This window comes from Medicago sativa, chromosome 4 (assembly GCF_051527215.1).
Source record: "Medicago sativa cultivar Bolivia chromosome 4, Bolivia_mono, whole genome shotgun sequence".
Lineage (NCBI taxonomy): Eukaryota > Viridiplantae > Streptophyta > Magnoliopsida > Fabales > Fabaceae > Medicago > Medicago sativa.
This window is the reverse complement of record NC_140752.1, coordinates 13,620,835-13,646,468: the sequence shown is the minus strand read 5'-3', so window position 1 is coordinate 13,646,468 and position 25,634 is coordinate 13,620,835. Positions and strand designations below refer to the sequence as shown.

The 25,634-nt window shown below is 33.5% G+C and overlaps 2 protein-coding genes and 2 non-coding genes across 4 annotated transcripts; 3 read left to right on the top strand and 1 right to left on the bottom strand.

Moving 5' to 3' along the window:
- Positions 1-425: 425 nt before the first annotated feature.
- Positions 426-3,986, bottom strand: LOC146926497 (receptor-like protein 6). The gene has a single exon (XM_085758826.1). The coding sequence runs from the start codon at positions 3,773-3,775 to the stop codon at positions 575-577; it is 3,201 nt and encodes a 1,066-aa protein (XP_085614952.1). The 5' UTR covers positions 3,776-3,986; the 3' UTR covers positions 426-574.
- Positions 3,987-12,447: 8,461 nt separating this feature from the next.
- On the top strand, positions 12,448-14,597 carry LOC146926496 (ATP-dependent Clp protease proteolytic subunit-like). The gene is made up of 2 exons (XM_085758827.1): positions 12,448-12,850; positions 13,502-14,597. Exons 1-2 carry the CDS (start codon positions 12,491-12,493, stop codon positions 13,727-13,729), a joined length of 588 nt encoding a protein of 195 aa, XP_085614953.1. The 5' UTR covers positions 12,448-12,490; the 3' UTR covers positions 13,730-14,597.
- A 3,632-nt stretch (positions 14,598-18,229) lies between these two features.
- On the top strand, positions 18,230-18,303 carry TRNAP-UGG (transfer RNA proline (anticodon UGG)). Its single transcript has one exon. It is a non-coding gene; the product is annotated as a tRNA-Pro (tRNA).
- Positions 18,304-18,454: 151 nt separating this feature from the next.
- Positions 18,455-18,528, top strand: TRNAW-CCA (transfer RNA tryptophan (anticodon CCA)). Its single transcript has one exon. It is a non-coding gene; the product is annotated as a tRNA-Trp (tRNA).
- The last annotated feature ends 7,106 nt before the right edge of the window (positions 18,529-25,634 follow it).

Sequence of the window (25,634 nt, the reverse complement as noted above, 5' to 3'; positions counted from 1 at the left end):
TCTTCTTCTCTTTAGATGTGATGGCATGTCACACATTGGATGGTTGTGATTGGTTGTGACCAAATAAAATGCTTTGGTCTAGTGACCACACAAGAATATCTCTACTTTGAAATGGTTCATGTTCAATGAAAATTTCCCATAATCTACATCAATAAATGAGTTACACAAATGGTCCACACTGGAAACAGTCTTAGTAAACACCAATAAGAATCATATTACTTTCACTGTTTTCATTCTTTCACTGTTACAATTAACTTGATTTTGGTCCAAAAATCAAGCTTGATTTTATTTTTCACTGTTTTCATTTTTGGATGCCTTTCATCTTACAAAAACACAAAAAGATAAAATTTCAACAAGTATGAATTTGATTTCTATAGTTATAATTTATAAATAAACTCATCCTTTTTTTAATTTGAATAAAAAACTTGTAACCACAACTCCATGTGAAGCTATTTTATTTAATAGATACTCTTCAAAGTATCAGAACATATCATCACTAAGAAGTATACATAACAAACAACATGGTTGGAATTTGAAAACACTAAATTATACTATTTAGCACACTCATTTGTTTCTAATTCCACGTTAAAACATTGCATGTTTGTCCACTATGGGTTACATATTCATGATGAATCCTTGTAAAGATCCAGCAAAGAATTTTATCCACGAGTTTCCAATACCTTATCCTCCATTGCATCCAAAACATGAGAGGACCAAACACAATTCCGAGACCAAAAACAGCTCCCAACTCTACACTTAAAAAATTCCAGTCAACTGAACAAGATAGCCTTCCACATGAAAGTTGAGGATGCATCTCATCCTTCCTTTTGCCATCTGGTTTTTCAGTCAATGGAGGTCCATATAATCCATCATTTCCTTCAAAAGAAGAAGCTGGAAAGGACTGAAGTTGAGTACCTGTTGGGATTATCCCCACCAAATGATTAAATGAGAGGTTCAAATAAGAAAGGAATGACAAGCTTTTGAGCTGCACAGGAATTTCACCAACGAAAGAGTTGTTTGAGAAGTCTAAGGACTCTAACTGTTTCAAGTTCCCTATAGAAGATGGGATTTCACCTGAGAAACGATTGTTTGAAAAGTTGAGAACATAAAGTGCTTTGAAGTCCATCAGCACCTCTGGTATTGGTCCTTCAAAATGATTGGATGAGAAGTCTATGGATGTGAAGACTGTTAGTATTTTAACGTACTCCAGTTGTTGACCTTTACTTGTAACTGTCACTGAATCTTGATAGTATATTTGACCATATTGAGGAACCTGATATTGGATGTGGTTTACCTTTGAATTAGCTTGGTCAGACATCATTGCCTTCCACTCTAGTAAGGATTTTCCAGTTAGTTTACCACTGAAGTTGTTAAAGGCTAGATCAACTATTTGAAGCATGTTCCATGTGCCATTGGTGTTTGGACATCCGATTGGACCATAGAATTTGTTTTTGTGCAAGACTATGATACGGATTGTGGATATTTTCTTCAACAAACATGGAAATCTGTCAATGAAGTTGTTTTGTGCAAGGTCTAACACTTCTAATGCTGAGCATTTCACAAGAGATTTTGGAATCTGTCCATCTAAGTTATTCTTTTGGAGATCAAGAGTTCTTAGAAGACAATAAGGTGGAAACACATCTGGGATAGTACCAGTGAGATTGTTCATCTTCAAATTTAATACCACAAGGGTTTGAGTCATTGTCATTAGACATGGGGGAATTGTTCCAGAAATGCTATTAATGGAAATATCAAGCACTTGAAGATTTGGAGCATTGCAGAGGGAATAAGGGATAGTGCCATGTAGATTATTATTTGAAAGAGAGAGAAAAGTTGTGAAAGACAGGTATTTACCGATATCTTGTGGGATAAAAGAAAATTTGTTCATTGAGTAATCCAAATAAGATGCAAATTCAGGAAAAACAGGAATTGGACCTTCCAATTGGTTGTTATGAAGGTCAAGGGCTATCAACTTTGAAGTGAGGTTTTGCAAAGGTTCTTCCAAATAAGTGAGCATATTATGAGAAACATTAAGGCTTTGAAGATTTTGTAGCTTCCATATCCAGTTGGGCACTTTTCCTTGAATTTGATTATTTGAAAGGTCTAGAATGTTCAATCTGGATTTGTTTCTCAAGAAAGTAGGGAAAGTTTTCAGGTTGCAGGATGCCAACTTTAGAGTACTAATATTGGAAAAGGAAGTATGATCAGCATTTTCAACCTTCACATTGATTGATATGTTATTGTATGAAAGGTCTAGTGCAGTTAAATTTCTTAGCTTTAAAAGCTCATCTAACTGCAGCAACCCATTCAACCTGTTAGAGGAAAGATCGAGGACAGAAAGTGAATGGAGCTGGAAGATAGATGTTGGAAAAGACCCTGATAGATTATTGCTACTTAAATCAAGGGTGTTAATTACAGAGGAAGGCACATTTATGAATTCCTCAAATTTACTAAACCGGTTGGATGAAAGCTGAATCACTTGTAGCAACGTGAGTGCAAAAAGGGATGAAGGAATGCTCCCATTGATGGAATTATCACGCAAGTTAATGCTGACAAGACTATGCAGTCCTTCAAAATGGGAAGATGATGGAATGGCACCACTTAAGCGATTATGGGAAAGGTCTAAGTGTGCAAGGTTTTTTGCCATGCGAAATGATGGTATTGGACCTGTGAAGCTGTTAAATGACAAATCTATGTATCTAAGTTCCATAAGGTTTGACAATGAATTGGGAAGTATTCCATTAAAATTACTATTAGAAAGATCCAATTCAGATAAGTGCCTCATGTTACCAATGGTATATGGAAATGCTCCAGAGAAGCTTGTCATACTTACCCTTAAGGTCTGGAGAGATCCACTAGATGGAAATTCCGGAAATGAACCGTGGAGATTGTTGTTGAACGTTAAGTCAATAAATGACAATGTTCCCCGTTGGAAGATTTTCTGCGGAAATGTACCAGTCAATCCACAAGATGCAAGACTAAGGGTAGTCAAATTTCTGAAATTGGAAAATGTTTCAGGCACTGGGGAAGAAAAATTGTTTCCATCTAGAATAATGATCGATAGATTCTCTAGTCTTGACAGAGATGAATCAAGGGGACCTGTTAAATTGCAGTTAGACATGGTCAGTTCTTCTAGACCATGCAACGGCAACAAAGCCTTGCTCCATTCATGCCCTTTGGCTGTTATAATGACACCATCCAGATACAACTGCCTGATACTTGTGAGATTTCGGACAAGGCTTTGAAGATTTGGGTTCTCAAGTTTCAGCCCTTGTCCTATTAAATAACTAAGAGAAGAGATATCAAGAGTTACCAACCTTGTAAGGTGAGAAATCTCTATAGGAATCTGCCCCACAAAGTTAGCATATGACAAATTCAGATAACTCAACATCACCAACTTGTTGAATCCTGATGGAATAACAGAATTGAAATTGTTAGAAGCCAAGTTCAATTTTTGAAGATGTTGAAGACTAAAAAGACTACTTGCATTATCAAATCCACCAGAGATTGATTCTTGACTCAGATCAAGGCCAACAACAAATCCCTTGCTGTCACAATCTACACCAATCCAATCACAGCAATCAATGCTTTGATTCCACAACTTCAGTTTGCTTGAAATTTCTTGCTTGAATATGAGACTGCTCTTTAATTGGAGCAGCAGTGATTGCTGATCTTCAAGACATTTGGCAGAGGCAAGAGAGGTTTGGAAAGTGAAAAAAATGCAGTAGTAGCAGAGAAGGAAGGAGAACAATGAAAGTAATGTAATTGATCTCATTGTTGTTTAATTACTCTGAGTGACAAAAACGGCACAAATGGTTTGTTTTATAAAGTTTCAGAAACATGCATACATACACAATATGTCATGTGTTCTGCACTGTGGAACTTGCTAAAAGTTTCGTGGAAATTTCATGATATTAACGATGACTTCCAAGTCTTGCTTTCAATGAACAAGAATTCGTCATGATGCATTAAAGCTGTCCACTTTCCATATTAAGCATAGTCTTTTTGGGTCGTCCATTGTGGATGAGAAAAATGTTACCTTAAAAAGGGCAAGATAACATTGAATTTTTTTGTACAACCATGTTATGTTGTCTGTCACCAGTCAAATGATAGGAAAGTTCATTTCGAGTTCATTGTATTAGACCATGGTAGGAAATTGGAATCACGAATTCTCTAATTCAACAAAAAATTTCAATAAGCGGGAATAAAAAAATAAATTTGTTAATGAAGCACAGCCATCCAAAATCTTTATGAAGTTGCAAACCATTTTCATGCATAGACCAGAATTTAGGAAGGATATCGTATCCATATACGATCACAATCTTTTAAAGCTATAATTTAATTTACATTAATTTGAAATGAATTACTTATTCATTTATCTACCTAAGTCTAACGTATACCTAAATTGTCTAATGCACCATCTAATAACGTCTCATTTAATCCATTATTACAACCAGCTCTCCACAGATTTATTTCTTATGTTTTGCAATATTAATTATTCTCTCTGTATCTCATTTCTTATGACGTTCGATATTTGTTGAAGTTAAAGGTTCTATATGTTAGATTTATGAAATGGAGAGAAGAAAATCTTCGAGAAATTCATACTAGGGTTAAATATGTTTTTGGTCCCTATAAATATACCAGCTTTTTGTTTTAGTCCCTCTAAAATTTTCCTTCAACTTTTAGTCCCTCAAAAATTTTTCATCTTCACTTTTGGTCCCTCTTTTAAAGTAAACTCATATGTAGGATACATATTTTTGAATAAAATTTTGCAGAAAAATTCATAATATTATAAGAATCTCTCCCAAAAAAAATTAGAATTTTTTAATAAAACATGAATTTAATATGAATTTTTATATGTTTGACGGTTAAAAATTCATAATTAATTTATGTTTTGTTAAAAAATTCTAATTTTTTGGGGGAATTTTTTTTATAATATTCTACATATTTCTGCACAATTTCATTAAAAAATACAAAAATTAACTTAAAAATAGGGACCAAAAGTAGTGATTGAAAATTTTATAGGGACTAAAAGTTGAAGGAAAATTTTAGAAGGATTAAAACGAAAAGTTGGTATATTTATAGGGACCAAAAAGATATTTAATACTAAACACACTCGTAATTCTAAACATTCTTTGATTTCTTTCCGTTCATCAATTATTTTGCTGTCACTTATATGCTTCAAAAATGTACACATTTAGCACGTTTTTATTTTTTGAATATTGCAAGTTGATCTTATATATTTTTCAAATTGGCCACTATAAAGTAGTATCTAAGAAATTGTGGTCCCTAATTTTTTTTAAAATGAATGATGTAATTATTCTATCCAAACAAAATAATAATAGAAATGAAGGAAATGCAATTGGTCTCTATAATTCTCATTTAACCTATTCAAACAAAATCTAATGAGATGCTATAAGCATATTTCTTTAAAAAAAAAAAAGAAAAACATGTTTAATGCATTGTAAGAGATGCAGTTGAATGCATTTGTAGAATGATTTTGCTTTAAATTCTCATAGAAAAGGTTATCCTAACTACGAAAAATGGAATTTAAACTATCAATCATGGAAATGAACTAAGTAATGTACCAAAATTAACATTCTGATAACTTGTAACCATGATTTGTTAACCATGACTTTTGCAAGGAATAGGAAAAGGATGGTAGAGTGGAATTGGTCAGAGAAACCAAATTAGAAATTTAGTTTAACAAGACCCATAATGCATTGAAAGCATTCAAAGCAAACCATATATCATTTAATTATAGCTTGACTTTGTAGAAACCTTGTTTGTCGCTCTACTCCCTTCACAATCTGGATCACACAAAATCAAAACAATGACCCTACAACGTGATAGGGATGACTTCCAAGTTTTTCATTCCGACTTTAGAGTATTCTGATTAAAAGAAAATGATCGTTATAATCATTGGACTAGAACTGAACATGTATCATTTTTTCCGTATGAAAAGTAGTATCACCTTAGACTGTTCAATTCCTTATAAAAAAGTGTAAGATATTTTTTTTGGTCTCAGCCGTCTATTCATTTGAAATAGATCTTGGTAATTTAGAGTTCGGCTATAGGTTTGTGAAGTCCGGCCAATGATTGTCTTATCAAATTTGGACACACTGTCATAAGTAAATATTACGTATCAAATCAACAAATTGCAGATGTGTATACTTTGATGTTGTATTGGGTTCCCAATTTGTGTTTTATTGGTAAGGGATATAAATTTACAAGTTTCTGGTAAAAGCTCGATCCTGTAAAAAAAAAAAAAAAAAAGTTCTTGTAAAAGTTATGTGGTGTAAATATCAAAATTTGTTTTAACATGTAATGGCAATAGGTTAAAGTTAAGCTGGTGATGCATGGAAACACATGATTCTAATTCCTTGCGTACTCGTTTGGTAAAAATTAAACTGATTTGATAGTTGAAAATTTATTTTGCCTAAAAAAATGTTGATAATTTATTTTGACAATTATAGTTGATAGTTTTTTTTTTTTGTGTGTGTGATTAATTTGATGGTTTATTGTTGAAAAACTAATTGATCGAAATTACAATATTTAATATATTTAGCATTTGTTACTATAAAATGATATAAAAGTATATAATTATGTACTAGTCAAATTGATGAGGTATATTGATAAGGTTACCTAAAATTGAATGGGAAAGGTGACACTACCTGTCAAAAATGAATGGAAGACTTGGAAATCATGGTGTGAATGACCACACTACTCTTCTTCAAAGAAACTATGTAATACCATCATTTATCACATACATCATATATACCAAACTAAAATTGTGTCTGAGAGTAATTAATTAGAGAGGTTATGGCAAATTGTGTCTGAGATAATATGGTATCAGAATACTGCACCTTTTGCCAATAAGACAAACCACACTGTTGATTAATTACTCTCCTCTTGATAATATGATACCAAACTAAAGTTGATAATATGGCAAAGGTCCAAGCTCTGTGTTAGTTACACCTCCTCTTGATGGTTCTAACTAGAGCTGTCAAAACGGGCGGCCCGACCCGTTTAGGCCCGGCCCGGTCGGGCAACGGGCTTTTTAGGGCCTGGCTAAAAAGCCCGGTTCGAGTATGGGCTGGAAAATTGGGGCCCGAGCCCGGCCCTGCACGGGCTCTCGGGCTAACGGGCCGGCCCTGGCCCGTATCTTTTTTTTTTTCCTTTCAAAAATCAAAAATTAATTTTATTAAAATAAATAGCATCACAAAGCATAAGAAACAATAAACAAAATAGTATGCATAAGTAAGAATGCAGTTTTTATTCAAAAAAAAAAAAAAAATAACTGAAATACATGACCGGTGTTCCGAAACCTTTTTGAATGCAATAGTACTATTTTCATTCACAGAATTGTTTTTGTTTGTACTTGCTGAATTTGTGTATAACTTACATTGATGCAGCAGTGCATTGGTTTAAACTTTTATTTGTTGATTTGGGTATCTTAAGTTGATGTAGGGAGGTTCATACTAATGTGATCACATCATTACAATTTTTGTTAAAATGTGTATGGATAAAAATTGTATTTTCATATACACACACAAAGACAAAAAAAAATTGTATTTTTTGGCGGGCTTGCGGGCCGCCCGGAGCCCTAACGGGCCAGCCCTAATGGGCTGCGGGCTTTTTCGGGCTGGGCTAAAAAGCCCTGAAAAAATTCGGGCTGCAATTATTCGGCCCAGGCCCTACATTTTATTCGGGCTTTCGGGCCGGCCCGTACGGCCCGACCCATTTTGACAGCTCTAGTTCTAACTACCTCGCATGGCATCATTCTATGAAGCGTGCTTTAGGAGCGAAGAACAAACTTTTCTTCATTGATGGATCTATTCCAATTCCTCCTACTGATGATTTGAACCGTAGTACTTGGGATCGCTGTAACTACTTGATCCATTCCTGGATTTTGAACTCTATTTCTCCACAAATTGCTCAGACTATCGTATTCCATGAATACGCCATTGATGTGTGGATTGAGCTTCAAGAACGCTTCTCTAAGGTTGATAGAGTCAGAATTGCTTCTTTATGCACTGCCATCAACAACTTGAAACAAGGTACCAAATCTGTGCTTGAATATTTCACTGAGTTGAAGTCTCTTTGGGAAGAACTCAATTCACATCATCCTATGCCTATGTGCACCTGTCCTCATCCATGTCGTTGTGAATCTATGAGATCTGCTCGCAATTTTCGTTTGGAGGATCAAGTCATTCAGTTTTTAACTGGTTTGAATGATAATTTTGGAGTTGTAAAAACTCAGGTTTTGCTTATGGAGCCTCTTCCTTCTATTAACAAAATCTATTCACTTGTTGTTCAGGAAGAAAGTAATAATTCCAGTATTATTGCTTCTCCCTCTATTGAAGACTCTAACATTTTGGTGAATGCTTTTGAAGCAAGAAAACCATTAGGACGTGGCAAACCTAATTCTGGTTCATATCCTCCAAAGAACAACTCAAAATACTGCACCTTTTGCCATAAGACAAACCACACTGTTGATTTCTGCTATCAAAAACATGGTTTCCCTAATGCTAACAAGGGAACTCCTTCCACTCATGCTGTGAATTCAGAGGCTGTTCCTGAATCACAAGGTGTTGCTGTAGGTTCTTCAACTATTTCTCAAACTGGTTTGACTCAAGATCAGTATGCTCATCTTGTTACCTTGCTCCAACAATCATCTTTCACTCTTCCAACACCAAATACTACTTCAGCCAACACCAATCATGTGATTTCTGCACCTACTTCATCTTCTACCAATGCTTCTGCAGGTATAAACACTGTCTTTTCCTGTTCCTTGCATGTTAAGTCACCTTACTAGCTTATAGATTCAGGTGCTAATGAGCACATTTGTTCTTCTATCTCATTGCTTCATTCATTTTATAAAATTAAACCTCTTCATGTCACTTTACCTAATGGTCAATCTGTTTTAGTGCATTATGCTGGTACTGTCTTCTTTTCTCATCTTTTCATATCACAAATGTCTTATATTCTCCTCATTTTAAGGTCAATTTGATTTCTGTATCTAGACTCCTCCAACTTATGACTTATGCTATACATTTTGTGAATAATATATGCACCATACAGGATATGAAATCACAGAAGATGATTGTTTCGGGTGAACTCTGTGATGGACTTTATTGATTGAGAATGCCATACTTCACTTTCTAGTTCTGCTCCTGATAGTATTCCTAAGTTTCTTTACAATAAACATTCCTTGCAATCTTGTAATTTAGTTTCTTGTACTTCTAATATTCATATACCTTCTTTAGCACTGTGGCACTTTAGATTGGGACATTTGTCCAATCAAAGATTGTCTCAGATGCATCAATTGTATCCCATTATTCATATTGATAATAAATCCACTTGTGACATTTGTCATTTTGCTAAACAAAAAATTACCCTATGCTTTGAGTACTTCTATTGCTTCATCTAATTTTGAATTACTTCATTTTGATATTTGGGGTCCCATTGCTAAGGTTTCCATACATGGTTATAGGTATTTTCTAACTATTGTTGATGAACATAGTAGATTTCTATGGATCATATTGCTCAAAATCAAATCTGAAGTTCCATCACATATTCAAAATTTTGTTCAACTCATTAAAAATCAATTTCATGTCACACCAAAGATCATCAGGTCAGACAATGGACCTGAATTCCTTTTGTCTGATTTTTATGCTTCTCATGGCATCGTTCACCAAAGGTCTTGTGTTGAAACTCCTCAACAAAATGGTAGAGTTGAGAGGAAGCGTCAACACATTTTAAATGTTGCTAGAGCTCTTCTTTTCCAGTCCAAACTTCCAAATTTCTTTTGGTCTTATGTTGTTTTACATGCAGTGTTTCTCATAAATAGAGTTCCTACTCTTGTCCTCAACAACCAGTCTCCTTATCAAATTCTATACAACACTTTACCTGATGTTAATTCCTTCAAAGTCTTTGGCTGTCTCTGTTTTACTTCCACCCTTCAAGCCCATAGAACTAAGTTACAATCTAGAGCAAGAAAGTCTGTTTTCTTGGGATACAAGTCAGGATATAAAGGGTTTGTTCTTTATGATTTAAGCACCAAAGTGTTTTATCTTGGTTTTCGGGTGTCAAACATTGATTACGTTTGAACCTTTCTAACCGGTGATATCTTATTTTTTCTTGGGAAGGGAAAAAGTAAGCAAAACCCTTGAGAATCGAGGTCCGGGAGTTGTTTTCGCTACGGGAAGGTGTTAGGCACCCATAACGACTATAGTATCCTATAGGAACCGTCTTTAATTTCTACGCGCGCGCTTTATTTTTAAATGCTATTTGAAATGATATTTACACCTAAGAGTTACTAAATGAAGAATTGGAGGGAGAAGAATGTTTTTTGGATTTTTATTTTAGTTGAATTGAAGGAATTTTGTTCCTTGCCTACGTACCCGTTTAAGGGATCAAATCCACCGTAGTTCTCTCTCAAAAAAAGTTTTTTGTTTTTGTTGGTTGATTTTAAGTTTGAAAATGGATTTTGAAGAATAGAAAGAGGCCTCAAGGGCATGAGATTATGAAATTGTGAGGTTGAATTAGTAATTTGCAAAATATGGTCTAAACATGATTATTTTCATTGAAATTTGATTAAGAAAATGAAAAAGGAAAATGCAATGGGATTTTGATCCCAAGGTTTATTGTGAAAAACGTTTGAGTGAAGTTTGTTCAAGTTTTTTTGAAAAATTGGTTTTTTCCTAAGTCTAAAGCCTAAACATACATCTAAACATACAATCCTAAACATACATCTAAACATGCGTATTCTAGCTATATAGTGATGTGTGTGCATGTGTCGGTGCTTGTGTCGGTGTACATCATTAGAGTCCATTGTCCTTTACATCATACCCTAGATACATTCTATGGCCTCTTTGCCAAGAAAATTAAAAGTGCATAAAGGAAAATATTACAAAACTCCTAAGTGTTTACATTCTAACTTTGGTACAAATTAAATTGCAAGAGTAGGCATACGACGTACAAAAAGTTCACGCCCCTCTTTGTCTCTAAAGATAGGATGTCCTAACCAACCAACGGCTATTCCATCTCCATTGTCCATTGAGCCCGCTCTAAACAATCCCCCTTTTGCCGGATTATTGCCGATGTAATCATAAAAAGCTAATTTTTCAGGAATTTTAGACCAAGCTTCTGATAAACTTTGATTTTCGGCTAGCCCAGCACCAACTCTTCGATATATTTCTTGCTGGAAGTATCCCTGATCCCATTGATAACGAGTAGGACCAAATAATTCAATCGGAGTAGTTGCTGAACCATACCACATAGTTCCAGCAACAACAAAAGCTGCAAAAAATACAGCAGCGATACTACTGGAAAGGACGATTTCAATATTTCCCATACGCAATCCTTTGTATAAACGTTGAGGTGGACGCACACTAAGATGGAAAAGGCCCGCTAATATGCCCAATGTCCCTGCTGCAATATGATGAGAGGCTATTCCCCCCGGAACAAAAGGATCAAAACCGTCCACACCCCATGCTGGATTTACAGATTGTACTCTTCCAGTTAGTCCATAAGGATCGGATACCCATATTCCAGGACCAAACAATCCTGTTACATGAAATGCGCCAAAACCAAAACACGCGACCCCTGCAAGAAATAAATGAATTCCAAATATTTTTGGCAAATCCAAAGAAGGTTTTCCAGTACGTTCATCACAAAAGATTTCTAGATCCCAATAAACCCAATGCCAAATAGCCGCCAAAAAGCACAAGCCCGAAAACACAATATGTGCCGCGGCCACACCTTCGTAACTCCAAATACCCGGATTCGTTATAGTCCCTCCTGTGATATTCCAACCACCCCACGAATTGGTTATTCCTAAACGAGTCATGAAGGGTATAACGAACATACCCTGTCTCCACATTGGGTCAAGAACAGGGTCAGAGGGATCAAAAACTGCTAATTCATATAGAGCCATCGAACCTGCCCAACCAGCAACCAGAGCTGTATGCATTATATGGACAGAAAGTAAACGGCCGGGATCATTTAATACAACGGTATGAACACGATACCAAGGCAAACCCATGAAAATACCTCTTATATCAACAAAAAATAGACACTATGTAACTTTATTGCACTGTAAAAAACTATCCTATGGACCTTCCCCTTTTAGTAAATTATCTCGCATTAAAGAATTAATGTTCTACTTTTTTAGTAATAATAGAACATTCTATTCGTAGGAACAAAAAGAAGCAGATCTATTCTATATCCGATAAGTAACAATACGCAATGGTGGTGGGGGGTTACTTTTTTTTTTATGAGTGTTTGTATTGGATATGTGGTTTATATCAGTGAATCCAGACATATCCAAGAAGGACCTATTCGTCAAAACTTTCCTTTATTCATTTAGTGTTATTTTTTTATTTATGTTATCTCCGAAATATAAATAATTTTTAACAAAATCAATTCATTCTGTCTCCTTACGTTCTCACTCCAAAGACAAGGAAGATAGATCTTTTTCTATTTAATGCCAATTGGTGTTCCAAAAGTACCTTTTAGACTTCCTGAAGATGATGACGCATCTTGGGTTGATTTATACAATCGACTTTTTCAAGAAAGATTACTTTTTTTAGGTCAAGAGGTCAACAGTGAAATATCAAATCAACTTGTTGGTCTAATGGTATATCTCAGTTTAGAGGACAAGAACAAAGATTTGTATTTGTTTATAAATTCTCCGGGCGGAGAGGTAATATCTGGAATGGCCATATTTGATATTATGCAACTTGTAGAAGCAGAAGTACATACAGTATGCGTAGGATTAGCCGCTTCAATGGGATCTCTTCTTTTGGTCGGAGGAGAATTTACCAAACGTCTAGCATTCCCTCACGCTTGGCGCGAATGATTCTTATTTTCTTAATTTTTAGAAAAGAAAAAAAAACTATGCCTAAACCAATATTAAGTAAAAAAAGCATGGCACTTCGAGTTCGATATACAAAAATAATTTTTTTTTTTTTTTTCAAAACCATTAGATTATATATCGAAAGAGTCGTATGAAAAAGGAGTATTTACGATTTTATATAATTATAATACTCTATTTTAGATAATTATAATACTCTAGTTTAGTGTCACAATTCTTTTTTGTTTTCATTTTTCATAGCAGAGACATTTAACAACAACATTAATTATTTTAATTGAATTTCAAAACAAAAAAGAAACTTTTGGATTGCTGAATAAACAACTAGACTAAATAAGAGAGCAACGGAATCATCATATTCTTTAAAAAATATTCTCAAACAAAAAAGAAAGGTGATTATTATATTTTGGATTAGTTACTGATTTGGGTCTGATAGACCCGGTATATTTTATATATATATATTTTATATTTCTGCAATGGAAGGTAGATTTCATATTTATAGTAGAGCCGAGCCGTATGCTATATAAAAAAGATGCCTGTACGGCTTTAAATTGAATTTCTTTTTTATATGCCCTACCTCCTAATCCAAGATTAGGAAAAACTCCTATTCTGTTAGACTCTCAGCTCAGGGTAATGATCCATCAACCTGCTACTTCTTTGTATGAGGGACAAGCAGGAGAATGTATGCTGGAAGCGAATGAATTACTGAAAATGCGAAAAACTATGACAAATATTTATGCACAAAGAACAGGCAAAGCTTCCTGGCAGATATACAAAGACATGGAAAGGGATCTTTTTATGTCAGCAGAAGAAGCTCAAGCCCACGGAATTGTTGATACGGTCGCAGATTAAACAAAGTTAAATAAGTAAATAAGTTAAATAAAGTAAATAAATAAAGTAAGTAAATGAATAAGTTAAATAAAGTAAATAAATAAAGTAAGTAAATAAATAAGTTAAATAAAGTAAATAAGTTAAAAAAGTAAAAAAAAAAATAAATAAGTTAAAAAAGTAAATAAGTTAAAAAAGTAAATAAAAGTAAATAAGTTAAAAAAGTAAATAAAAATAAATAAGTTAAAAAAGTAAATAAAAATAAATAAGTTAAAAAAGTAAATAAGTTAAAAAAGTAAATAAGTTAAAAAAGTAAAAAAAAATAAATAAAGGAAACAAAGTCAACTTATCTCAAATTATATGAGGAAAATTATATGGCAACAATGTTTGTTACGCCCCCTCCACCCCCGCCTTCTCTATGGGGTTTGCTTTTGAAGCTTTTGAAGCTTTTGAAGCGATTAATTACTAAAGTAATTATTAAAGTACAGTTTTTTGTTAATACTTTTTTTAATACTAATAATGATAATACTAATAATGATAATACTAATAATGATGATAAAATAGATGATAAAATAACTTTTTTAATACTGATAATGATGATAATGATAATCATTTAGAAAATGAAAAATGAAGTTCAAAATAAAGAAAATAAAAAATTGTATCAAAATTGTATAAAAAAAAAAATATTGTTTTTCTTACTTATTTATCAATTACTTAATTTATCAATAAGATCAATAAGTTAGTGTTACTACTTTATCAATAAAAATCAATAAAAAGTATAGTAATTATACTACTATACTTTTTATCTTTACTTAATCAATAAAAATCAATAAAAAGTATAGTAAGTATAGTATAGTAATTATACTACTATACTTTTTATCTTTACTTAAAAGCAGTATTCATGAATAATAAAGGATTACTCAAATAACCCTTTCCAAAAAAGGATTACTCAAAAGTATTATCCCCCAACCATTTGCATTCTAAACAAAGCATTATACTCAAAAGGATTACTCATGAGTAAGAAATTAAAAAGTATTCCTGAAAGGTATTACCCATAAATACAGGATTTGCTATTTTAGCTTTTTAATTGTCTTTTAGTTGTTCTTTACTTTAATTGTCTTACCAACCGGATTTTTTAGAATCTAAAAAATTCATAATTATCCGGTTAGGATTGATCTAAACCAGTTCATTATATATATATGACTCACCATGCCAACTATAAAACAACTTATTAGAAACACAAGACAGCCAATCCGAAATGTAACAAAATCTCCCGCTCTTCGGGGATGCCCTCAGCGCCGAGGAACATGTACTAGGGTGTATGTGCGACTCGTTTAGATCATAGACTAAAATATAAAAATCTAGTCTATTAATAAGAATTATATATATAATTCTATTGTGTATAAAATTTATGGTTTCGATTGGTGCAAACCGAATCACCTTAATTTGTAATTTAAGATGAAAAATACTTTCCCATTGGTAACAAATAGTTATCCATTAAGCGGGAAAAATCCAATTTTAAATAAAAAATTATGCCCTAAATTTTGCAATAACGGACTAAGAGGGTCAACTACCCAGCTAATCTTCATACTTAAATACCGTTACTGTATAGCTAGATTTTGTTGTGAAAGACCTATTACTAGATATTTCATGGGTAGAGCCCATAAGTGTGAACTGTACAAATTCACAATAACATTGATTGAATGAGGATTCAATAAAAGAAGGGGCTCCGGTGTATAGAGAGGACCTCACCGTTTAACAAGTAATCATAGAAACGATGGAACCCACCATTTCTTTGTCTATTTCTATTAAATTAACTATGCTTTTTTGAATACCTAGTATCAATAGAATTTCTTATTACGAGCTTAAATACTTAGAAAAAAATAAAAAAATCGTGGTTGGGAAGGTTATAGCAGCAAAAGCCATTGGAATTTTTATTTTATACATTGGAAGAATCCATTTTGTTATTAATAGACTAGGAAGGATAAAAGAATAACTGAAAGAAAAAAAGAAAATAGTTATTCATCAAAGTCTCATTTATTCAATGACCAGAGTTAAACGAGGATCTATCGCTCGAAAACGGAGGACAAAAATTCGTTTATTTACATCAAGCTTTCGCGGAGCTCATTCAAAACTTACTCGAACTATTTCGCAACAGAAAATAAAAGCTTTGGTTTCGGCTCATCGGGATAGAGATAGGAAAAAAAGGGATTTTCGCAGTTTGTGGATCAGTCGAATAAACGCAATAATTGCCCAAAATAAAAACAACGTATACTGTATTTATAGTAAATTAATGTATAATCTGTACAAGAGTCAATTGCTTCTTAATCGTAAAATAGTTGCACAAATATCTATATTAAAAGGGAATTGTCTTTTTATGATTGCCAACGAGATCATAAAAAAATAAAAATTCCCCGGAGACTCAACTCCGGGAAGGTGGTAGAATAAAAGAGATTTGTATGATAAAATAGAATTCATATGAAAAAGTTATCAAAATAAATAAACAACCACGCTCAAAAAAATTATTCTTCTTCACCTATTATCTTTTTTCTTACAACGCAACATCCTCAATAGGATTGTCGTATTTTTCGAAAAAAATAAAAAAATAAATATCAATCCGCATTGAATTTGAGTTTCGATTCAAAATAAAATTTACTTGAAGAGTAACTCTATTTTTTGTTTTTTTTTAGAACAGTAGTAGGAGTTCTAGTGATCGACTCGCTTTTTTCATATTTTTTTTTTCATTATTAACAAAAGGTGACGAATTAACAAAAGGTAACAAAGATAAAATACGAGCTTGTTTTATAGCAATCGTAATTAATCGTTGTTGTTTTAAGGTTGATCTATTCACGCGTCTAGATAATATTTTTCCTTGTTGACTAATAAGTCGATAAAGTAAACTCATGTTTTTATAATCAATTCGATCCCCCGATTGGATCGGGGACAAACTCCTACGAAAAGATTGCTTAGATTTAAGAAAGAGTCGCTTAGATTTATCCATGGTTTGTTTATTCCTATACCGAAAATCCCATTTCTTATAAAAAAAGGATTTGTTTTATTTATATTCTTATTTTTTTTTTAATATATCTTATTTGTTTTTATTTATATTTGTTATATAAGGAAATATATGCTATTTATAGATTGTTATATATATAATTTATAGAATCTAATTTATAGAATTTACCTCCTAAGGGTGACACACAAACAATCCATTTTCTCTATTTCTTTATCTCGACGTGAATCGTATGTTTGCAACAAAAGGGACAGAATTTTCTCAATTCCAATTGACTAGGTGTATTGTGTCGATTCTTTTGAGTAATATATCTAGAAATACCCCTAGATTCCTTATTAACACTCTTTTTATCACAACTGCTACATTCCAAAATAACAGTTATTCGTATATCTTTACCCTTGGCCATGAACCTCCTTTGGTTTTTTTTGATTCACTTAACTCTTCTATTTTAAGATTCGAAGCGAAGAAGAAAAAAGGAACGAAAAAAGTATAAGTTGATAATTCAAAATCAAATTATGAAAGATTTTGTTCCAATTAATTTTATATTAATTTTATATAGTACAGTAATAATTCAGTAATACAATGATTTAGAACTATATTTCAAATCACAGTACAGTATTTCATTTTTCATTTAAATATCTTGTATGATATTATTGACTCGCCCAAGTATTCTATTACAATTCCATTTATGGTCTCACTCTATTATTAAATTCATAGCAATGGAATTGAATTAATACTTCAATTCCATTGAAACCTGGGAAAAACTCCTAATTTCACTGAGGCCAAATCCACCTTTATTAAATTAATTTGCTCTTTTTTTTCGAACTTATTCTAGTCTAATTAGAAAAAAAAAAAAAAAACGAACGAAGAGGGATTTAATATTTTATTGGATCTCTAATCTTTGTCACCCCTTGCCGTGCCAATAACTAGAATCAAAAAAAGGGGAATGTCAATGCATCCGGGAATAAACGATTGATTTCTATCAAGAGACCTGCTAGAACCGCGAACCATAGAGTACTTGCCACTGGTGCCACAGAGAGATATGTTTTTAGATCTCGCATTTCAAATCCTCCTTCGTTTTTTTCTTGTAATTTGTAATACATAATAATACAGAATTACATATTACATATAGGAATATGATCAATAATTATACATTCTATTAAAAGAATATTTTTAATTTCTATTAAAAGAATATTTTAAATTATTTTTTTTTTATTATATTTTAATTCTATTATATATATATATTATTATTATACTCTTTATGTTCTTGTTATTATACTCTTTATATTGTTAATATTTATATTATATATCCTATCTATTCTCTGTTTTTAATTTAATTTAATAGAATTAAATTATTCGATAAGAATATTCGTATCGATATCTTATCTTATTTATACGATATATATAAAGTAAAAAAAAAAAAAACAGGATATATTCTATATATATATAGAATGGAAAAATGTGGAAAACAAGACAAAAAGTCTTTACAATGACAATGGAAACCAATGTAAAGGGATGTAGCGCAGCTTGGTAGCGCGTTTGTTTTGGGTACAAAATGTCACAGGTTCAAATCCTGTCATCCCTATCCGTAACTAGTAGTTATCGTATCAGCAGTAACAATAGATCAATTGCGACCGATTCAAATTGATACATACTCAATATGAATAGTTCTCCATATTGAGTATGTATGCATGCAAGATCTATTGCCATCACAAAAAATTATTTATGAAAAGAAAGCGCTCTTAGTTCAGTTGGGTAGAACGCGGGTCTCCAAAACCCGATGTCGTAGGTTCAAATCCTACAGAGCGTGATTCCGCCCCATTCTTCTTAGATTGAGAATGACACTTAAATCTTAAATATTCAGTAATGGGATAACAGTCTAATCAAAAGTTTTAATTTGATCTACTGTGAATTAGTATTCAAACAAAGAAATGGGAGGTCAATAAACAAGAGAGATGTTACTTAAATCAAATATCCAACTGATCACCACGTCGATATTGTAAATATGCCGTTACAAATAATCCAGCCAAAGTAATAGGAATTAGACCTAACACGATTCCAAATAGAGAAACTTCAATCATTTGAGTTTGGTTGAAAGGAAAAAAAGTGGGGGTAATATCTATCCTTAAATAGGAATCTGTATTGACCGTGAATCTCAATGACCAAGAATTGGCAATTGACACGATAAGGAACTATAGAATATCTAAAAAATTCCAAAATTTACAATTCATCTCAAAATTTCAAATCAAATAAGTCGTATCTTATTCAGACTAATAAAAAGACCCGCGGTTATTGTTAAAACTGCTAGTAGAAAACCGAAATAACTGGTTATAGTGGGCATAAGGAAACTAGATGAAATATGTTCTTTTTATACATATGTTTATAAAGCACTTTCCTAAGTTTCCATTTATTTTTGAGATAAAAATAGGAAAATAACCAAAAAATACCACTTGAAAGATACAATTGAAAATAATTGATTCATGAATCAATTATTACGGACAAACAAAAATAAAAATATAGTTACATAGGTACGAAATCAATTCATCATCTGTGACATCTACCCATCCTGTGACAAACAAAAATAAAAATATAGTTACATAGGTATGCAATTTATTTTGTTAAGTTGAAGGGAAATATCCAAATACATGTCTTATTTTTTTTTTAATAATGCATATTTGTAGCAATGAAATACTATATACTCCTCCCCAAAATGATTGATTACAAATATCTATGATTCATATTCTCTATAAAGGACCGGAAATGCCTTGCTTACGTATCATTGGAAAGTGCATTAACATGAATACGGCAGTAAGAAGAGGTAATACAAAAGTATGTAAACTATAAAAACGAGTCAAGGTAGATTGTCCCACACTAGCGCTTCCGCGCAACAACTCTACCACCGACGATCCTATTACAGGAATAGCGTCGGGTACACCTGTTACAATTTTTACTGCCCAATAACCAATTTGGTCCCAAGGTAAGGAATAACCGGTTACACCAAAGGATGCAGTCAATACACCCAAAACTACACCTGTAACCCAAGTCAGTTCGCGAGGTTTTTTAAAACCACCGGTGAGATACACGCGAAATACGTGCAAGATCATCATTAAGACCATCATACTTGCCGACCATCGATGAACTGATCGGATTAACCAACCAAAGTTAGCCTCAGTCATTATATATTGAACAGAAGCAAAAGCCTCCGTAACGGTCGGACGATAATAAAAAGTCATAGCAAAACCCGTCGCTACTTGGACTAAAAAACAAGTAAGTGTAATTCCTCCTAAACAATAAAATATATTGACATGAGGAGGAACATATTTACTAGTTATATCATCGGCAATCGCCTGAATCTCAAGACGTTCTTCGAACCAATCATAGACTTTATTGAGATAGGTAAACCAAAGGACCCCCCTGAGAACCGTATATGAGAATTTCATCTCGTACGGCTCAAACAAAAATACTAGTTATTTGGAAAACGGATATGTGGAATAGAAAGTTTTAAACTTCTTAACTTAATCCTATGATTCCAATCTTTTTTGAAGATAAAAAAAAAATGGAAATCCAAAAGGTATTCTTTGTGTTTATAATGCCAAAATTTCAAGTCGGCTCACTCGTCTTTTCTCTTGATCGTTACCGGCCTCTTGAATATTCTATTATTCACCTCATTTTTTTTGTCTGTATTTAATACGATTTTACTGTTGTTTTTTATTATTATTGATAGGAATTTTCTTGTTAAGACCCTATAGAATCAATTCAAAAACCTCAGATTCATACCAGAACCACGATGATTTCAAAAAAAACCTTTAATCCAAGTCCAAAAATTCTCTGAGTAAGAACTGCTGGATCATCACTTATTCAATGAATAGATATAATGAAAAAAAATACAAAAAAAAAATTTATTTTGATCATCCATTGATCAAAATAAAGATAAGCGGCGGCAGTTTAAAAGAATGTGAGAAATAGAGATGAATATGGGATGAAATGGAGATGCTTATGAAATGATGAAACATGAAGTGAAGGGAGTTAGTAGCACATGACAATATCAAAGGAAATAAAGCAAGAGAAGCATTAGAATATAAAGGATAGAAAATGAGTGCAAACATGGCTAAAATTTGTTCATAGAATGCAAGAACCATATGACCTATAATTCTCACATTCCAATGCATTTTTAAAGGTTTAGAAACAAGTCTTGGAATAGGAATTAAGGCAACATGAGTTACTTGGCATTTTAGAACAAATTTTAAGCATATTTACATTATTTAACTACACAATTAACTTGTAAGCTAAGTAACTAATCAAGATTCATACTCATGCATTAATATCAACACAAACAGTAGTTAAAACTCCCTCAAATCAAGTGGCATAGGTCACAAGTGTTCATCAAGCAATAGGATTGAAATCAAGCAAATTTTCATCCATTTTTAGCATAAAATACCTCAAAATAGTAGGAGAATTAACACCTTGTTTTTTAACCAGTTTTAATATGCAAAAATTACCACAAAATGCTACAAAACTGTCAAGAAACCTATATGAATTTTTTTAGGAATTTTTAAAGGTTTTTTGGACTAAAAAAAATGCAAGAAAATTACTAATTCTAACAAAAAATGGGAAAAAATGCTTCAAATACTTTTCTCAATTTTTTAGCACAAAAAATGCCACAAACATGTTAAAAGAAATATTAAGAACACATAGAAAAATTTTTAGGATTTTTCATGAAAAGATTAAGTGGACAGGGGTGCAAATAGCGAAAATCAACAAGAACATCAGATACAGAGGGGGTGCGCATATCAAAACGTGCAGGAAAGGGCTCAGGACAGTCATTGGGCTCAAAACACCTAGAATGGACCGGGTAGGGTCAAGAAACGGGTCAAGCCATGGGTTGAACCGGTTCAGTGGCCTATATAAGGCCATGAACCGGTTCTTGGCTCATTTTCCACATCTCTCTCTCTCTCTCTCTCTTAAAACGTTCTCCTTCTCTCTCTAGTTGCAGAGCTTCGTCGGAAGCTTCATCTTCTCCGGCGAGAAGTGCAGATTCCGGCGAGTTTTGAAATGCTCCGATCTAGACTTTCTTTACATCTTTAAACAGCTATTTCTCTCCTCTTTTCAAATCCATAATCAATTTTCAAAGATAATGAATAGATCGGAGCAGATCTACACTTGAACTGTTCGGTTCTTAGGTTTTCAAAATTTTTTCGAATCTCTTGAAACGAAACCCTAAACTACCTTATCTTCTTCACTGATCATGGATTTGAACTCAATTTTCGCAAATAAACGGTGAATCTTCATGAATTGCACTTTTAGGGTTTCGTTTCGAAGCTTTTGAAACTCTTTTCTTGAATATACCGAAATGAAACCCTAAACAGAAGTATCTTTCTTACTTATGATGATTATAAGCCTCGTTTCAAGAAATAAACGGTGAATCTTTGAAGATTCACATCTTTAGGGTTTCGTTTCGAAGTTCTTCGAATCTTTTTCGAAGTTCTTCTTCAACTCACCGTTTATTTCTGTTTGTTGAGCTTCGTTAAGCTTTTGCGATGAAAACGAAGAGGTTTTTTCGAGGATTACCTGGTTTTCTTGGAGGTTCGAACAAAAGATCCTTGTTGAAGCTTCTGGTAAGTTCTGGAACCGAAAATAAATCGGTAATCTTCTTCTTCCTCTTCACTGATTCACAATTGCTTCTGTCACTCTTCTTCTCTCCTCAAAATCCTTCGTGATCGCACTTTGTGCTTGAATTGCGAAGGTACGAACTCGATGATGAAGGTTCTTGATGAATCTCTGAGAGTTCGTGTCAATTCCAATTGATTTGCGCAATAATTTGCTGAATTAAGCTTCGTGTTGATGAAAATTGATATGATTCTGATGAATTGTGTAGTTCTGGAAACGGTTAGGGTTTCTGTTATGAATGTTCTTGAAGTTTTTTTCTGGAAATTTTGGTGTTTGATCTGTTTTGATCAGAGAGAGAATTGGAAACGTGTTTGTTGATTTTTGATGAGTTGGCCTGTTATGAGTGGCATGGCAATGATTGGGGGCCTTTTATAGGCTGCCAAGTGTATTGCTGGACCAATTGGAATTAGACACCTGGATTTGGGCTTGTTTGGCTCGGCCTTGGACTATTTTTGGACTTTGGGACCTTTTCTGCAATTCTGAAAAATTGAGGGACTAACCTGCAAAATAGAAAAGACTAAAAGGATAACCTGGACAAGAAAAGGACCACTTTGCAATATTTTGGACTTAAAGGACTTGTTTGCAAATTTTAAAAAATGTTTAAAGACTGCAGAAGAAAAAAGACCAAATATGCAATTAAAAAAAAATAAAAAGCTAAAAAGAAATGACAAAAAGAACTAGTATGCAATTTTTAGGAATTAAGGGACTAAAGTGCAAAAAAAAAATAAAAATAAAAATGAATTAAAATTGGTAATTGGAAAATAACGTAAAGTGAAACGAATAAAATTGACAAAACGGACTAAAACGAACCAATGGCCTAAATGAGGTACTTTAAAGTAACCTCTCTCTGCCAAAATTTCGTGTGAAATGACCGAAATGCCCCTAGGGCTAAAATGACTAAAAATGACTCAGATGCAACTTTAAAATGATTTTTAACGGAGAATTGAAACAAAAGTTTATTTAAACCAACTTGAAAGACTCAGAGACAATTTTTAAGATCTGAACAGAGTCTTGCCACTTGAAAAGACTAAAATGCCCCTAGGGGCAAAACTGACTCAAAATGACTTCAAAGGCAATTTTTAAAATGGGTTTTGACATAGAATGAAATGAAGACTTATTCACACTACTTGACAGGACCCAAACAACACTTTAAAAGACTGGAAGAAATTTTGACATGGGAAATGACTAAAATACCCTTGCATGTAAATTTTGCAAATAACTTTGAAATAGAATGCAGAGAAAGATGCAGTTGATCAGAGACAGTTCAAATGGCTTGAAATGCAAGAAAGGAAAGATTGATTAGTATTTTTAGGTCCAAAATTAGGGTATAACAGCTGCCCCTATTTAAGTTTCTTTGTCCGGAGAGTCAAGAGACGAGGTCTTAGAGTTGACGGGACGAAGATACTTAAATATTAACATTTGCACTGTTTTTGGACGTAAAAATACGCTTTCAGATTTTCAAAGTTATGAATGCCATGCAATATTTGATTATGAATGCAAGACAAACAAACTGGAGTCTATGGGGCCTGTCATGTCACTGGGGATTCAGGTGGACATTAACAGGGTAGACGAACCAGGGAGTAGAAAATAAGGTACAAGCTGTTCTTTGGGTCGAACTAGCCACTTGACCAAGGAATACAAGACAAAAGATAGGTGCAAGCTGTTCTTGGGATTGAACTTGGCACTTGACCGGAAACATAGACACATAGGCAGATATGAGCTGTTCTTTGGATCGAACTTGACACTTAGCTGATGATACAAACAGATAGGCAGACACAAACTGTTCTTTGGATTGAACCGGCCGTTTGGCTGGAGACATAGACAAAAGGGTTGATACAAGCTGTTTCTTTGGATCGAACTTGCTTGTTGGATTATCACCACGTCATGTGGGAAGGTGCAGACTGTTCTCCTAGATCGAACTTGTCGTTTGACCGATAACAAAGCGTAAGCTGGGGTACAAACTGTTCTTCAGATTGAACTTGCCGTCTGACTGGTAACAAGGCATGAGCTGGGTACAAACTGTTCTTTTTAGATCGAACTTGCCGTTTGTCCGGAAGCATAGGTATATAGGCAGGTACAAGTGGTTCTTTTTTGGATCGAACCTGGCACTTGACCAGTAACAAGATACAAATTGAAAGTCTGGTTTAACAAGATACCAATTGAAGGTAAATTGTCATTGACTTGTTTTGAGGGTAGACATGACCATTTTGGTTGGCCCAAGAGCAAATTGAGAGTAAATTGACATTGATTTGAGTTGAAAATTGGCATTGAAAGTTGAGATTGAACAGAGACATAGACATAGACAATGGATTGAGAGTTGCAATTGAAAAAGACATTGAAAATTGGAATTGGATTGAGACATAGACATTGACATTGAATTGGAGAGTTGCAATTGACATTGAAATTGGATTGAAATTGGATTGAAAATTGACATTGACATTGGATATTTGACATTGACGTTGACATTGACATTGGATATTGGCATTGGATATTGTCATTGAAATTGGAATTGAAATTGGAGATTGGAAATTGGAATTGGAATTGAAATTGGAGATTGGAAATTGCTTCGAATTGACATTGAATTGGAATTGGAATTTGAGATTGCTTCGAATTTGACAGTTGACATGATTGGAATTGAGATCGGAAAGTTGAGGTTGCATCGAATTTGACAGTTGACAGTTGGATATGCAACATGTATGTATGGTATAGCAAGATTATTGGATGTATGAGCACATAAAATGCATGATTATGCATGTATGAATGCTCGAAATGCATGATTGGCTTGTAATTTTGACAAAGAAAGTTTCACAAAGGCAGACAAGACATTGGAAGATTGGGCACGTAGTGGCTCGTGCTGCAACATGTTCACAGGGGAAAAAAAACCTCTTGGAGAGACCGTCGTTGAGAGACGTATCAAAACCATGGCTGAGGGCAATAAAACTTGTAAAGGAGGAACTCTTGGAAAATTCCTGGATACAGGTCGCCGTTGCTAGGCGTGTCAGTGTTGGGTAAACATTGGATGTTCGCATCTGTGGTCAATGCTCTTATTTCATTTTCATTCTTTCATTTTTTTATTTTCAAACCCCATTTTTGCCTGAACCGCCCTTTCGGGTTTTCGATTCACCGGGGAGTAGGATTCTTTTCATTGCCTCATTTTTGCCTGAATTGCCTTCATAGGTTGTCAATCAGCGGGGTGCTCATTCTTGCCTAAGCCGCCCTTTCGGGTTTTCAACTTAGCGAGCCTCTTAT

What these genes read in the sequence shown, in the direction of transcription:
- LOC146926496 (XM_085758827.1), top strand. Translation starts at nt 12,491, where the DNA reads ATGCCAATTGGTGTTCCAAAAGTACCTTTTAGACTTCCTGAAGATGAT. An exon ending in AACGTCTAGCATTCCCTCAC is followed by an intron (nt 12,851 to 13,501) that starts GCTTGGCGCGAA and finishes TTAGACTCTCAG; the next exon opens with CTCAGGGTAATGATCCATCA.
- LOC146926497 (XM_085758826.1), bottom strand. Translation starts at nt 3,775, where the DNA reads ATGAGATCAATTACATTACTTTCATTGTTCTCCTTCCTTCTCTGCTAC.